At 46.3% G+C, this 16,277-nt stretch overlaps 1 protein-coding gene across 6 annotated transcripts in view; it reads right to left on the reverse strand.

Annotated features, from left to right (window-relative positions):
* CFAP221 (cilia and flagella associated protein 221) overlaps positions 1–16,277 on the reverse strand; it is a 104,739-nt gene that overhangs the window by 80,952 nt on the left and 7,510 nt on the right. For all 6 annotated transcript variants that reach the window (XM_043576577.1, XM_043576576.1, XM_043576573.1 and 3 more), the window contains 3 exons: positions 9,910–9,996; positions 9,663–9,761; positions 7,418–7,518 (listed from right to left, as the gene is read on the reverse strand). In XM_043576577.1, coding sequence (XP_043432512.1) covers positions 7,418–7,518; positions 9,663–9,761; positions 9,910–9,996 — 287 coding nt within the window. The remainder of the gene's footprint in view (positions 1–7,417; positions 7,519–9,662; positions 9,762–9,909; positions 9,997–16,277) is intronic.

The raw sequence follows: 16,277 nt of genomic DNA on the forward strand, positions 1-16,277 counted from the left end.
GGTGGTATTAAATGCAGGCCCTGTGACTTCTAGCCATTTTGTCTAAATTGATTCTATATGCAAAGGGAAAATATACCCTTTGAATCTACCTTCTGTTGGATTTATATTTTCCCATCACCTTTGTCTTTGTAATTTTTCTTTAGCTGTAGAGATGGCTGCTTTACTCTGACATTTACAAATGCAAGTGCCCATTGGAACTCTCATACATTGCCAGTAGAAATTAAAAATGGTGCAGCCACTTTGGAAATTAGTTCCACAGTTCCTTGAAACACTACACATGGAGTTCCCATATTCCCTAGCAATTGCACTCCTAGGTATACACCCAACACAACTGAGCACATGTAGCCACATAAACACATGCACACAAATGTTGCATTATCCAAGGTGGCCCAAAAGTGGAAACAATCAATATCCATCAACCGATGAAGGGATAGATAAAATGTGGTACAGGCACACAATGGAATATTACTTGGCAATAAAAAGGAATGAAGTGTTGATACATGTTGTAAGTTAGATGAACCTGGGACACATGATGCTAAGTGAAAGAAGCCAGTCACAAAAGACCACGTAATGTATGCTGCCATCATATGAACGTCCAGAATAGGCTAATTTATAGAGACAGAAAGTCAGAGTCTGCTTGAGACTAGGAAGTTTGAGGGGAAAAATGAAGAGTGGATAATGGGTTTCCTTTTGAGGTAATGAAAATGTTCTAAAATTGATTGTGGTTATGGCTGCATATACTAAAATCCATTGAACCGTACATGTTATTTTATTTATTATTTTTTTTGAATGTTTATTTATTTATTTTGAGAGAGAGAGAGATAGAGAGTGAGCAGGAGAGGGATAGAGAGAGAGGGAGACTGAGAATCTCAAGCAGGCTCCTCACTGTCAGTATGGAGCCTGACACGGGGCTTGAACTCACGAACTGGGAGATCATGACCTGAGCTGAAACCAAGAGCCAGACGCTTAACCAATTGAGCCATCAGACGACCTGAACTGCACATTTTAAATTAGTAAGTTTTATGACATGTGAATTATATCTCAACAAAACTTGTTTTTTTTGTTTGTTTGTTTTTTTTTAAGTATAAATGCAAGACAAAAGAGCTCCTGATCCTGGACTTACAGCCACACCCTCCTCCCTGCCCTGCCCCTCTGTGCACTTGCCACTGGGCCACTTTCCCCAGCTGGGGCCCAGTACCTGCCTGGCTGTTCCAGAGCTTCACACGCGCCCCTCAGCTGCTAGCCCAGTCGCTCAGTGTCGGAAGGCCACCTTCAAATTGGCCACCGCCTTCCTGCTCCGAGCTTCTCATCCCGATTTCTCTATATGCTGTCTACCTTTGCTCAAGTGTGAGCCAACCCGTCTGGGTCTCACGTGTGTGTTACTTAGGTGAAAATCTCTTGGGTGATGATGATGATGATGATGGCGATAGCTAATATGAATCAGGAGCTACATGCTAAGCACCGTTCTTAGTACTCGTAACTATTAAAAACTTACAAATGTTGTTAACTATTAATAAGTTCTACTTTAACCTGCTTAATCCTCCAGAACAACTTTAAGAGGCAGAGACTCCTAAGCACTGTATTTTACAGATGAGGATTCTAAGAGGCAGAGAGAGGCCGTCATGTTTCCGGGTCACACAGCCAGCATGCAGCAGAGGGAGCCTGGAGTAGACATGCAGACAGAAGGGCTCCAGAGCCATCAGGGGGTCCGTGCTGTGGAACCCGACACTTGGCTGCCTTGTCTCCTTTTCAGTGTTGTTGCCGCAAGTCCTCAGAGGCCAGTCAAGTAACAAAAAGGAGTGAGGAGGGCTGTATGTGAGGTGATAAGGAGTGGTGGGGACTGCGGTGAGCTGGCAAAGGCACTGCCCTCCAAATAGGTGGCTTCAGGTGCGCCCGGGTGGCTCAGTCGGTTAAGCGTCCGACTCCTGGTTTTGGCTCAGGTCATGATCTCATGGTTTGTGAGATCGAGCCGCAAGTCGGGATCTGTGCTGATGGTGAGGAGCCCTCCTGGGATTCTCTCTTTCTCCCTCTCTGCCTTTCTCTCTCTCTCAAAATAAATACATAAACTTAAAAAAAAAAAAATAAAGAGGCAGCTTCTGTTTTATCTCCATTGAACTAACTGTGATCATGCAGGACCATGGGCCCAGTATTGCTGGATCTTTTCTTTTTTTTTTTTTTAATGCATTTTAAATGTTTATTTACTTTTGAGAGAGACAGACAGCATGAGCAGGGGAGGGGCAGAGAGGCGGGGGTGGGGGGGACAGAGGTCTGAAGCGGGCTCCACATTGACAACAGTGACCCCGTGAGGGGCTCGAACCCATGAACCGTGAGATCATGACCTGATCTGAACTTGGATGCTTAACCGACTGAGCCACCCCGGCACCTTTTTTTTCTTTAAAAAAAAAAAAAAAAAAAAAAAAGTAAAAATCTAAATTTTTATGTGAAATCTTTTGATTTTTAAATGTTGACAGCGAATTCAAGGTTTAAAAAAAAACAAAACAAAACTGTGCGGGCCACCACCATCTGAACGAAACCAAACAGGTCAGCAGTTTAATTAAATCAGAAGCTACAAATTGGGGGTCAGCAGGTCCAATTCAGAGTGGATGAATGGACGCATGAATGGATGGATGGATGGATGAATGAATGAATGAATGAATGAAGCAATGACAAGTTGGGGACTAAAAACAGTCTTCAACAGACAAGCTTTGGTGGACTTTGTTCTCTTCCAACAATCTAAAACCTCCTTAGAAAACCATGCGGGGATTTAGGTTTTCCATGAGGAGGCACAAACGGAGAGGCCGAGGATGCGGAGCTAAGGTGGGAGCAGAGAGAGCCAGAAGCAAGACTGCAAGCAGCCAGGCGCCCCCATCTCTAAAAGACACCAAGACAGGTGGACGCAGGGCAGAAGGAGGTGCAGACTGGAGTTGCCCCAGGGCAGGGCGGGAAGGAGAGCCGGGTGAGGCGGGCACAGAAGCAGCTGGGACAAGTGTAGAGTTCAGCATGGGACGTGCATCCCCGTCTAGTCCCCGCCCCGATCTCTCAAGCAGCCCCTGCAGAAACCGAAGGAGCAGTGTTGGGGGTGTTCCGTGTGCATAGATTTGGGGGGGGGGTGGGCTCACACTGAGGCAGAGAAAGAGCCAGAAGCCCACTGCCAGAGATGTCCCAATGGGCCGCACAGGTGAGGAAATACTGCGATAGGAACAAAAATGAGGCCCCAGGGAGACTGGTGGTCACAAATGAGGTGATCGCTTCTCATGGGTCTGAGCAGCAACTGGGAACAAGTCTGCCCTTGTAGGGAGGAATATTTCATCACCGGTAATATTTAGAATTGTTGGTGTATGGCGCTATTCAAAAGGAGTCTGACTTCTAGAAGGTTCTGTCCTCTTCAAATATTTTTCCACGGGGGCGCCTCGGTGGCTCAGTCGGTTAAGTGTCAAACTTCGGCTCAGGTCATGATCTCACGGTTTGTGAGTTCGAGCCCCGCGTCGGGCTCTGTGCTGACAGCCTGGAGGCTGCTTCGGATTCTGTGTCTCCCTCTCTCTCTGCCCCTCCCCTGCTCATGCTCTGTCTCTCTGTCTCAAAAATAAACAAACACTAAAAAAAAAAAAAAAAAAAAAAAAAACCCACAACACCTCAGTTCAGAGATATTCTCCTCTAGAAAATCCTGTCTGAGCACTACCCACCTCCTGTCCCAAATGCCCTCACTTCCCACTGCACTGGGTTAGGTGTCCTTGCTCTGAATACACCCACATTAGACATTAGGATTGTCTGCTTAGTCATGATCTCAGCTCTTAAGCATCTCTGTGTACTCAGTACCTAACATGGTGCGTTGCACCCACTGGCATTCAGTAAACATCTAATGAATGAATGAATCCCAAATAAAGAACCCACCCAAAGGGTACCTTCAACCCTCAAGGTAGCCTAGGATGAACAGAGAACATTTAAGGTGAAAGCCATTTCAAATCCTTCCCTCCTGCCCTATAACCAGATGTTTTTAGATTGAATGAAGCAGAAGACAGTTTGGACAGTTAACAGTTGTTAAGTAAAGGGCATAAAGCCTTGGGAGGATACTGCCTGCTGCCAGTACGTGTGAAGGAAAAAAGGAGCATGCTTATCCTTTGACAGATTTTTTAAAATTTCACACCATTATACACAGTAACTCAGTTTAATAAACTCTTTAGCTGAAATTTTCATTCTGATTATAAATGAAGGGCATTATGTACAAAATAGTTTGGGAAAAGCTTCTCAGTGAGTTGGTAGATTTATGTATTAAGAATCAGACTAATGTCTGCACTATAAGCTACATTGTTTTCACCAGTTTATTAAACCATTGTTCTCAATTCCTTTTTTTTAACTTTTTTTTTAATGTTTATTTATTTTTGAAAGAGAGAGAAAGAGACAGAGTGTGAGCAGAAGAGGGCAGAGAGAGAGGGAGACAGAGAATCCAAAGCAGGCTCCAGGCTCTGAACTGTCAGCACACAGCCTGACACGGGGCTGGCACCCATGAACCATGAGATCGTGATCTGAGCCAAAGTTGGACGCTTAACCGACTGAGCCACCCAGGTGCCCCTGCCATTGTTCTCAATTCCTAAGCCTGGCTTATGACCCAAACAAAAAGTAATTTGAAATTTGTGGAGGGAAAAAAGGAAAGAAAGAAGGAGGGAAGGAAGGAAGGAAGGAAGGAAGGAAGGAAGGAAGGAAGGAAAGAAGGATTCAAGAACTAGGAAGTTAGATAGTTCCTACTTTTCTACCACTTTGATTTTCATAAAAGTCACTATAGTCAGCCATTTAAAGGAAATAGCTATATTTGGCCACAAAATGCATAGAGTGAGTGGGTCCTGCCAGGAGGGACTCAACTTTGCAGAGCACTTAGCACTGACAAGGACTGGGTGAAGACAGGAAGGGTTGAAGAAAGGGAGAGAGGAAATACTGGGATAGAGCTCTGGCAAAATGTGTTCCGGAAAATAAACAGAAGGCTGAAGAGCAAGGGGGCAAGAATATATGTCAGTGAAAATGTCAAAATCTGATAATACCCATCGTTCGGCAGTGGTATAGGCAGAGAGGAATTCTCCTGCGCTGCAGGTAGGCATGTGAATGGGCATAGCAATTCTGGAAAACAAGCTGGTGTTACAAAGTTAACAGTGAACTTGTTGTAGACCATCCACTTGTAGATTCATACCCTGGAGAAACTCCGGAACATGTGCTCCACACCACGTGCAGGGATGTACATCAGCAGTGCTGGTCAAAGCAAGGCACCTGGGTGGCTGAGCATCCGCTTTCAGTCTCGGGTCACGATCTCACTGTTCATGAGTTCATAGTTCAAGCCCCGCATCGGACTCACTGCTGTCAGCACAGAGCATGCTTCTTCAGATCCTCTGTCACCGCCACTCTCTGCCTCTCCCTCGCTCATGCTCTCTCTCAAAATAAATAAAACGTTAAAAAAAAACTAAAAAAAAAAATCGTGGTCAATCCATTCAGTGGACACCAACTCTAGCTATGTGAGTTAACATGGCGAAACCACAAAACCCTAATGTGGAATAGAAAAAGCAAGTTGTAGGGGCGTCTGGGTGGCTCAGTCGGTTAAGCGTCCGACTTCGGCTCAGGTCTCGATCTCGCAGTCTGTGAGTTCGAGCCCCGCGTCGGGCTCTGTGCTGATGGCTCAGAGCCTGGAGCCTGTTTCAGATTCTGTGTCTCCCTCTCTCTCTGCCCCTCCCCCATTCATGCTCTGTCTCTCTCTGTCCCAAAAATAAATAAACGAGAAAAAAAAAAGGATGCCAAATGGTACTACAAAGGAAGGGCCATGAAGCTATACTTATTAGTCTATAAGCGCTCCCTCATCCCAAAGGGTTCAGCTGGCTCTCTCTCTACCTAACCCTGCTATCTGGTCATTAGCAATTTGTACGCACCCTGCTCAGTGCTGCTGCAGGCACTTGAACTCGCTTTCACCCCCAAAGCATGCTGAAGCCCAGTCTTTGTTCACCATCTGGACCTATAGCAAGAGACATCTAGTATCTGCCAGCTACTGGGTGAATTAACACCCTCCAGTGGCTAAATCACCTATAAGATATAGTCCAGGCTCTCTGCTGCCACCATGCCTTTGTACGTGCTATTTCCCCGCCTCAGATGCCATCCTCATATTCTACCACCCTATGGAGTCCTCTTAGGACAACCAGATGTCACCCCCAGAGAAGTGAGGAGTAATCACTCCCATTTCTCCAGTCAGCTTCATCTTCTGGGCCTATATAGGACCCCAAATGTGTCTCTAATACATACAGCACTTAGCGATCGATGTAATTAACCGACGCCAAGATTCTATCCCCATTAGACTCTGAGACATTCAGAATCAGAACCTTTGTCGATTTACCTTTTTGCCATGGGTGATGTTCAAAGTGTCAATCAATCGGGACTTCTGGGCAGCACTCAAGTAGAGTGGCTATAAGGCTGAGGCCGTGTCCCGCAGATGTCTCCCCCGACCCCCAAATGGCCAGGTATCAACAACTTAGTTGCTGAATCATTCAAAGGTGGCACGGAGGGCAGGAAAGGGGCCAGGCAGCTAGGATGGAGGGACGGGAGCTCAGGACGGTATATATTTCCCAACCAGTATAGAAGTAATAACAACTGGCATGGCCATTATATAGCTTTATCTAACAGCTCAGTATCCATCGTTTTATATCTCTAGGGACAGGTAGAGATATTTAGGTATGCGTAGTAAATATTTAATGAATATTTACTGGAAAAAAACAACAACAGGTACATGACACGGGAGACTATTTTCCCAATAAGACAGCGTCGAGGAATCTGAGACGTGGCTTGGACAGTAACTTTCTGTTCTTTTCGCTTTCCCACCCAAAGCAGAGTTTGGTTACTGGATGGGCACAAGATCCAAGTTGGTCCGATAAGACTCAATGCTGGGACTTTTGCTTGAACACCCCCAACTCCTCCAGTCCCTCCAACCCCTGTTGCCAACAGTGTTTAAAGCTTCTGGCAGAACCAGGAACAGAAACCATGATGGCAGCAGCTGATCCAGATGGCACCGAACAGTAAACAATGAACTGGTATAGGGCACATCTACCCTGTGAAGGGGAAGCCTCTTGTGAAAGAAGCCTGCAGAGAGGGAAGCAGAACCAAGAAATGGAGAGAGGCAGGCTCCTGAAAGCTGATTTAAACCCCTAGAACCAGCCATGCCCGAAGATCCACCTTGCAGCTTTCAGTTAAATGGCCCCATAAATTCCCTTCCTTGCTCACGATATTGTGACATGGGCTTTTGTTTTTGTTTTACCTTTCCGACTATTAAGTCCAGGCTGACTCAGCTAGAAAAATACAAACCTAGGAAAAATACAAATCTCAGTTTCTGTTATGCGTATCTCTTAACTTTTCATGGCCTATGACATTTTGGTAGGTCATCTTGGTAACTCACCTTTCACCAAGGAGAACATCTGATAGATTTATAAATGAGGGAAAGTCCAGTGTGTTCATGACAGGATAGGCATGGATAGGAATGAGCAAAGTGTCATCTCCCTAAAATAAATGGGAAAAAAAGTCAAGTTTATCATACTGGAGGCTATAATTTTCAAAGGTGAACTTGTAGGCACTTTATTGCTTATGTTGTCTTCTATCATTAAAAATATTTCCTTAAGGGGCGCCTGGGTGGCTTGGTCAGTTAAGCGTCCGACTTCGGCTCAGGTCATGATCTCACAGTCCGTGAGTTCGAGCCCCATGTCGGGCTCTGTGCTGACGGCTCAGAGCCTGGAGCCTGTTTCAGATTCTGTGTCTCCCTCTCTCTCTGCTCCTCCCCTGTTCATGCTCTGTCTCTCTCTGTCTCAAAAATAAATAAACGTTAAAAAAAAATTAAAAAAAAATATTTCCTTAAGAAAGCTGAGTGCTTAAACAGAACATTAGACATACTGAGCTTTCTTAGCTATAACCAAAATGTAGGCGATTCTAAGCACATTTCATTGAAGCGATATTCACTATTACCCAGGGGAGATGATGCCTTTGTGTAGACACAAAGACAGTAATCTATCGGCTTCTATTTCAGAAAATTAGAAGAAAACACAATCGGCAGTAGCCTGAGAGGAACAGAAACCATGATGGCAGCAGCTGATCCAGATGGCACCGAACAGTAAACAATGAACTGGTATAGGGCACATCTACTTCCAGCCCTGCCTAACATATGACCTTGAACAAGACCGTTAACCTCTCCAGGCCTCGATTCTTCCTTTGCAAAATGGGAATAATTTCGCCTTCACTTTAAAGGTATTTTTTTTTAATTTTTTTTAACGTTTATTTATTTTTGAGCCAGAGAGAGACAGAGCATGAACAGGGGAGGGGCAGAGAGAGAGGGAGACACAGAATCCAAAACAGTCTCCAGACTCTGAGCCATCGGCCCAGAGCCCGACGCGGGGCTCGAACTCACGGACCGCAAGATCATGGCCTGAGCGGAAGTTGGACGCTTAACCGACTGAGCCACCCAGGCGCCCCTAAAGGTATGTTTAAGAATGAAAGCCGGTGCTGGCCTGGAAGAGTTAAGAGCACTGCATAAATGCAAGGTATCATTATTAGCGCTACCATTAAGTAGCAGCAGAAGTGCTGTGGCGCTCTGTACGTCTGCCCTCGAGATTTGTATTCTTGGTACAGATACTCCTTCTGAAAGCAATACTCTAATTTTTAGTTGAGCTTTTTTATTTTCTGTTTAAAAACTGAACCTCACTGGGGCGCCTGGGTGGCTCAGTAGGTTAAAGCGTCTGACTTCGGCTCAGGTCATGATCTCCCCTGTTCGTGAGTTCGGGCCCCACGCTGGGCTCTGTGCTGACAGCTCGGGGCCTGGAGCCTGCTTCCGATTCTGTGTCTCCCTTTTCTCTCCGTGCCCCTCCCTCACTCGTGCTCTGTCTCTCTCTCTCTGTCTCTCAAAAATGAATAAATGTCTCAAAAATTTTTTAAAAATGAAAAAAAAATTGAAACTCATTGATCACTAAAACATACTCTTCCAGTTTTAGTTTTGAAAAATTAAATTTAGTTCACCCGAAGGCTTCTTGACTTGCAAGAGCCAGACGTGGGAGAGCAAAGGGAAGTGTCGCGGTGGGGGGGACAGTCTGAAGAGAGGGATTGACAGCACGTGGAGCTGGGCTCCGGCTGGAGGCCATGGGACGAATTCACTGGCTTAGAAGAGGCTCACAGGGACTCACATGGCGCAGCCAGCTGGGGGTCAGGCCACACAGGGGCCCACCTCCCTGCAGACCCCCAGGGCTGCCTCTGAGGGCCTTCCCACAGGACACCATTCGGTTCCTGGGGTTTATAATCACAAATTTAGGGGTGTTGCTAATTTTGTAACCTAGCACTTAAAGGAGTATGTCGAAGCTACTTGAAAAAGTCCTTATCAATTCCTAGCGCTACACGATACATGAGGTTTCTAGGCCAGGGCAGGCAGGAAACCTACAGCAAATGATGTCTCATGGCTCTGCCCTGGTTCTTTGTGGCTCTCACACCTGGGGCCCATGTCACTGGACAAGGACCCGCGTGCCACTCACGCCAACTGCCCAAGGAACATACGCACTGGGTGAGAACTTCACTTACCGTATCATTTCTTCATTCTTCCCTCAGGATGGAAGTCTTGACATCTTTCTGCCCCTTACCCCAAAAACACCAATTTTAAGAAAACTTACCTTACAGTGAACCCGAATGCAGTCGTAATAGTATCGCCACTCATCCGGAGAAAATGTAATGGTGATTGTGAGGGACAAGCCGGGGACAAGGTGGTGTTCCTAGAAGACAGGTAGGCTGTCATGGGGACAGGCCCCAGAGCACACAGGCTGTCATGGGGACAGGCCCCGTCCCAAGCCGACCTACCACCCAGAAAGCCACAACCTAACAAAGAACACAGTGGAGAACAGGTAACCGGACCACACTTACCTTTTTCACATACTTGATCTGAAAGTATTCGGTTTGAGGGGGTAAAATATGCACATGTGTGGCTTCATTGGAAATATTGACCAGATGCTGCGAGAAAGAGAAGCATTCAAACACTGTCTTATGTATCATGTACTTACCTCCTCATTTATTTAGACCTTACCTTGTTCCTGAAGGGATTTGAGGAGATAGAATTTGTTTAACTTTCAATAAGATTTGAAATGCATCACACCCCATTTAAAGAATAATAAAATAAACACAACCCCATTTAAAGGACAATAAAGCACACCCACGTGCCTTCTGCCCAGATTAGGGGCTTTACGAGAGCCTATAGCCCCCAGGAAGCTATCTGCTTAGGCACATGCCCCTCCTCCCCAGTCCTGACCAGTTACCTTGTGTGCCTTTTTGTTTTTTTGTTTTTTTTTATAAATTTTTTTTCCCAACATTTTTACTTATTTTTGGGACAGAGAGAGACAGAGCATGAACCGGGGAGGGGCAGAGAGAGAGGGAGACACAGAATCGGAAACACGCTCCAGGCTCCGAGCCATCAGCCCAGAGCCCGACGCGGGGCTCGAACTCACGGACCGCGAGATCGTGACCTGGCTGAAGTCAGACGCTCAACCGACTGCGCCACCCAGGCGCCCCTAGTGTGCCTTTTTGCTGAACTCTGTTAACCTCAAAAACAAAACTGCCAGGGGATGCCTGGTGGTTCAGTCAGTTGAGCGTCTGACTTTGGCTCAGGTCATGATCTCACCGTTTGTGAGTTCAAGCCCCACATCAGGCTTGCTGCTGTCAGCCTGTCAGCAGAGCCCGCTTTGGATCCTCTGTCCCCTTCTCTCTGCTCCTCCCCTGCTTGCAATCTCCCATAAATAAACAAAAATTTAAAAAACAAAACCAAACCTGCCAGTCATCTTGCCAGCAAAAATGGGTTTATTCAGAAACAGCAGAGAACTGCAAACCAGGACGTGCAGGCTACTGAAAAACCCATACACAAGTGCCCAGACTAAAGGAGAGGACTGCTCTCTTATAGAGGAAAGGGGGAAAGGGGGAGAGCTGTTATAAACAAAAAGTCCATTGGGGTAAACTCCACTGGAGTTTGAAGTATAGGAGTTTTTCACTGGCCGAGCTGTGCCGGTCTCTCATTGGCTGGGCCGTTGCTAGGGCAGGAGGAAAACCTTCCTTTTTCCTGCTGAGATAGTAGCATAGTACCTAAGGTACATCTCTTCCTATTGGGTGTGCAATTGCAGAGTGGTGGGGGCGTGAGAACTCCCCCTGCTGGCCACCCGACTCCTCTCAGAACCAGGTTGCCTTTCATTAAGGAATTTTCACAACAACTCCATTTAGGCCTGTGACTCAACTAAGAAGAAACCAGCCACCCGGTCATCTCCCACAGTTTCTGGAATTACATGCCACTGGTGCTGGGGGCCCAGCAACACTTAGGCGGTCAAAAAAATCAGGAAAAAGGCCTGTGGCTAGGACAGCCTCCAATCCATCCCTGGGGCAAATGGGAAAGAAGTCCAGGTCGGGAATTCTCTGCCCGTGAGGTAGGACAATATGATGGACAAATTAACTCGGTCTCCAAGTACAGGTGTCTTTCCTCCTTCTGCTTGAGATGGGACCAAGAACTTTGGAATCTGGGGGTTTGGGCTTCACCTGGGCAAGGAACAGTTAAGAGGAATTGGTTTCCAAAGTCTAGGCCAGAGGCTGGGCCTGTCACGGGGCCCATTGTCCAACACTGAAGCCCTAAATTAAAATTCAGATATTACTTCCTGATGACGTTACAGTAGTGTTTGCATTTGTTAAAAGTTCTTTTTTGTCACCTCTGAACATGCCTAAAGTGACCCTGTGTTTTGGCATATCTTTTCTTTTTTTTAATATGCTAAAAGCCTTAAAAAAACAAAAAACAAAAAGGTTCTCCAGGCCACTCCTGACCTCCAAGGAGCCTGCAGAGGGGCAGTTTTGGTGAAGGTGTGGGCTCCTGGGGCCCTGCTCTTGAGAGGGGGTCTTTCAACAGAGATTGGGGGGACAGGTATGCAGGGACCCAGGATGCCTGGGGCCTGTGTTCATCACACCCAGAACCCTGGGGTGGTGGGACCTGCCTGGAGGTGGAGAGGTAGCCATGCAGCCCCAGGACCTGGAAGTCTTGACAAAGAACTCGGCCCCCTGGGGCGCCTGGGTGGCTCAGTGGGTTGAGCATCTGACTTAGGCTCATGTCATGATCTTGCAGTTCATGAGTTTGAGCCCCATGTCGGGCTCACTGCTGTCAGAGCAAAGCCCACTTGGGATCCGCTATCCCCCTCTCTCTGCCCCTCCCCTGCTTACATTCACTCAAAAATAAACAAACATTAAAAAAAAAAATGAACTCTATGCCCATGCTTTTCATCAAGGGAAGCCCTCGCGCTGGAGTCCAAGAATTGGGAGTAGAGGTGGTTTATATTGTCTGTCACTTAAAAGAAAAAATCCAGTATGAGGATAGGGCAACAAACAAGGGTGGTAGGGACTGCTTTTACTGTGTATTCCAGGTATGTATTTCTTAGAAGAAATCAGTAATCTACACTCTAGGAGTACTTAGTGCACACTGCAAGATCCTAACCCAGAGTCCATACTCCAGAGGTGGCTACTAAAAGCACTTCAGGGGCGCCTGGGTGGCGCAGTCGGTTAAGCGTCTGACTTCAGCCAGGTCACGATCTCTCGGTCCGTGAGTTCGAGCCCCGCGTCAGGCTCTGAGCTGATGGCTCGGAGCCTGGAGCCTGTTTCCGATTCTGTGTCTCCCTCTCTCTCTGCCCCTCCCCCGTTCATGCTCTGTCTCTCTCTGTCCCAAAAATAAATTTTAAAAAGTTGAAAAAAAAAATTTTAAAAGCACTTCAATCCTGTTCACCTAAACTGACACTAGAGGGTCTTCAATATAAGCATAAGGGATGTTCAGGGTATACGTACTAACTAGGAACATCATACAGGCATTCCTGCTCTTAAATGAAAGGCACAGGAGAACCTGGTGAGCCCAGGGCCCAGTGTCCTTTACAGTGACCTCCAAAGACCCAGGACTCCTTTAGGTCTTGCGTTTTGCACAGCACAAAACATGTTGTTAGCCCGTCGGAAGGGTGGCCAATCTTACCCACAGATGCGCCTGCATCCGCTGCCCGCAAAGCTTCCTTGCAAGGAGCTAATGGCTGGGCCTTCCGGGAGACTGCGAGTACAGAAATTCCTTTTTGCCTGCTTGCTAGTAAGTGTCTTATGCGTGGCACAATTTCTTTTTGGGCCTGTTTGCATTGCAGCAGATAAACCCGGTAGCAAGGCTGCTGGGAGGGGACCGGCGGCTCCCATCTCCCATCGGGGTCAGATTATCAATATGCACCTGGCAATGAGACATAACTTCATGGACTTAGGTCAGTTTGCAATCAGCAGCATCACGGGCTATAGAGAGGTCTGTCCTCAAAGCTCCTGAGGTGGCTCAGCTGTTCCAGTCTTCCTGAATGGGAGGAGACAGAAGCTGGCTCTCCCGAGACTGGAGATGGCGGCCAGCACCTGTGGGTGAGGGCCCAGCCACAACTTGATTTTAAAAAATACAGAAGGGGCGGGCGCCTGGGTGGCTCGGTCGGTCGAGCGTCTGACTCTTGATTTCGGCTCAGGTCATGATCTCGAGGTTCGTGGGATCAAGCCCCCTATCAGGCTCTGCCCTGATGGAGTGGAGCCTGCTTGGGATTCTCTCTCCCTCTCTGTCTCTACCCCTGCCCTACTCACGCTCTGGGTCTCTCTCTCTCAAAATAAATAAATAAACATTTTTAAAAAAGTAGAAACCTGATGCTTCCTCCAACCTGAGTGTGGCAGAGCAAATTCAAACATGCCCACCACTCATTTGTAGGTGAAACCTATGCTTTGGAACTCAGGAGATAATATCTGCATTGTCAAATGAATAAAAAAATAGCAATAAGAAAATACTGAATTAATTTCTTAAATAATTAAACAACATAGATCCCATTTATGATCATAAAAGATGTATTCTTTGGCTATACATTGCAGGGGGGTGGGGAGGATCTTAAAGGCTGCAATAGGGAATTGAAAACTAAGACTATTATTTCAGAAAGCCTGAAGCAACTGTCAATTTATGTAAGATAAGTCTGTATAGGCTAACAACTTTGTTTTGGGCTGGCCGCAGCAACACTGCTTGTCTCATGAGAAAATGGAGTAATGATTTATTTAATAAATATAGTTTTCCAAACAAAATCTTTCTTCCAAGGGGGTAAAAAGAATTTAAGAGGTCTTTGTTTTGAGAAACACTATTTCCGATTTTGAAGTAAGTTGAAGCATTGATCTCAATATGAATCCAAGCGAAATGCTTTCAATCCTTTAACCAGATCTGGATCAATCTCAAATGTTAATGAACAATTTATTGTGGTTTTAAACCCACATTCAATCATTCCATTCTTGGGAAATTTGCATAGTTTCCTGTAGCAACACCAAGATAAAAACAGAGCTGGATTTTCCCCGTGTTTGGCAAGAATCTCAAGGTAATTGCCTTAGGCTTCCGCTTAACTCTGCCGGTGGAAACAGGAGGCTTGGCTCTCCCAAGATCTCCCAGAAGGCTATTAAGATGAAATCATTTTTCACATGTATCTATTCCTGTTTGTACAAAAGAGATGATCTCTATTCTTCAACAGAATGAAGCTTTCACCTCCCTCCCCAAACCCTACAGTCTAGGTAAACCAGATTGCAAGTTAGTATCCAAATATGCAGCATGGACCCTGAACCTCTCAATGTCTTCCTTTATGCCCTGAATATCCTTTTCCCACTTGTCTTTCCTTCTGGGCTATATCAAGTGGCTTCTCCTCCTCATGCTTATCTTTTTGTTTTTAAGAAACAAAACTTTCTTTTTTAAGTAATCTCTACACCCAGTGTGGGGCTCAAACTTATAACCCCAAGATCAAGAGTCACATGTTCTGGGGTGCCTGGGTAGCTCAGTCAGTTAAGCCTCCGACTCTTGACTTCAGCTCAGGTCATGATCTCACGGTCCGTGAGTTCAAGCCCCACGTTGGGCTCTCCACTGACAGTGTGGAGCCTACTCGAGATTCTCAATCTCATTCTCTCTCTGCCCCTCCATTCCCCTCAAAAATGAATAAATAAACAATTAAAAAAAAAAAAGAGTCACCTGCTTTACCAACTGAGCCAGCCAGACGCCCCCACAAGATTTTTTTTTAAATCATGACCATCCTGGCCTAAATATCTTCAACATCATTAGTCATTAGGGAGATGCAAATAAAATGCGCAAATACACAAAAATACAAATAAAGTAGTGAGCTGAATGGTGGCCTCAGGAAGGCATGTTCATATCCTAACACCTGGAGCCTGTGAATGTGACCTTATTTGACAAAAGGATCATTGTGGGTGTTATTAAGGACCTTGAGATTCAATCATCCTGAATTACCCAGGTAGGCCTCAGTCCAATAACCTGTCTGTGTACGAGAAGAGAAGACAGAGAGTCAGAGAGGGCCATGGGAAGGCAGAGGCAGAGAGTGGAGTCATGTAGCCACAAGCCAAGCAACACCTGCCAGAAGCTGCCGGAGGCGAAACTACATTCTCCCCAAGAACCTCTGGAGGGAGCACAGCTCTGCCGACACCTTGATTTCGGACTCTGACCTCCAGAATAAATCTCTGGCTTACTAAGATCCTCAGTTTGTGGTTATTTGTTAGAGCAGCCACAGAAAACTAACACACCATATAACCCAACAATTCTACTCCTTGGTATACGTCCAGGAGGACTGAAAATAAGTCCACGCAAAAACACGTACACAAGTGTCCCTAAGAGTGCTATTCATAGTAGGCTCAAAGTTGAAACCCAGGGGCGCCTGGGTGGCGCAGTCGGTTAAGCGTCCGACTTCAGCCAGGTCACGATCTCGCGGGCCGTGAGTTCGAGCCCCACGTCGGGCTCTGGGCTGATGGCTCAGAGCCTGGAGCCTGTTTCCGATTCTGTGTCTCCCTCTCTCTCTGCCCCTCCCCCGTTCATGCTCTGTCTCTCTCTGTCCCAAAAATAAATAAACATTGAAAAAAAAAATTAAAAAAAAAAGTTGAAACCCAGACGTCCATCGGATGAATGGCTGAACAAAACATGGTATAGGCATACAATGGAACAGTATTCAGTCATGGAAAGGAAGGAAGTACTGATAGACGCCACAAGTCGGATGAGCCTGGGAAACATTAGGCCAAATGACAGAAGCCAGTCACACAAGACTACATATTATATGATTCCACTTATATGAAATGTCAGAGTAGTTAAGTCTATACCAATGGAAAGCAGATTAGTGGGCGCCTGGGGTAAAGGTAGACTGGGTGAAGGAATAAGGAGAGTGAGGGTGCTGGGGGGGGTGGGGTGGGGA

The sequence above is a fragment of the Prionailurus bengalensis genome, chromosome C1 (assembly GCF_016509475.1).
Source record: "Prionailurus bengalensis isolate Pbe53 chromosome C1, Fcat_Pben_1.1_paternal_pri, whole genome shotgun sequence".
NCBI lineage: Eukaryota > Metazoa > Chordata > Mammalia > Carnivora > Felidae > Prionailurus > Prionailurus bengalensis.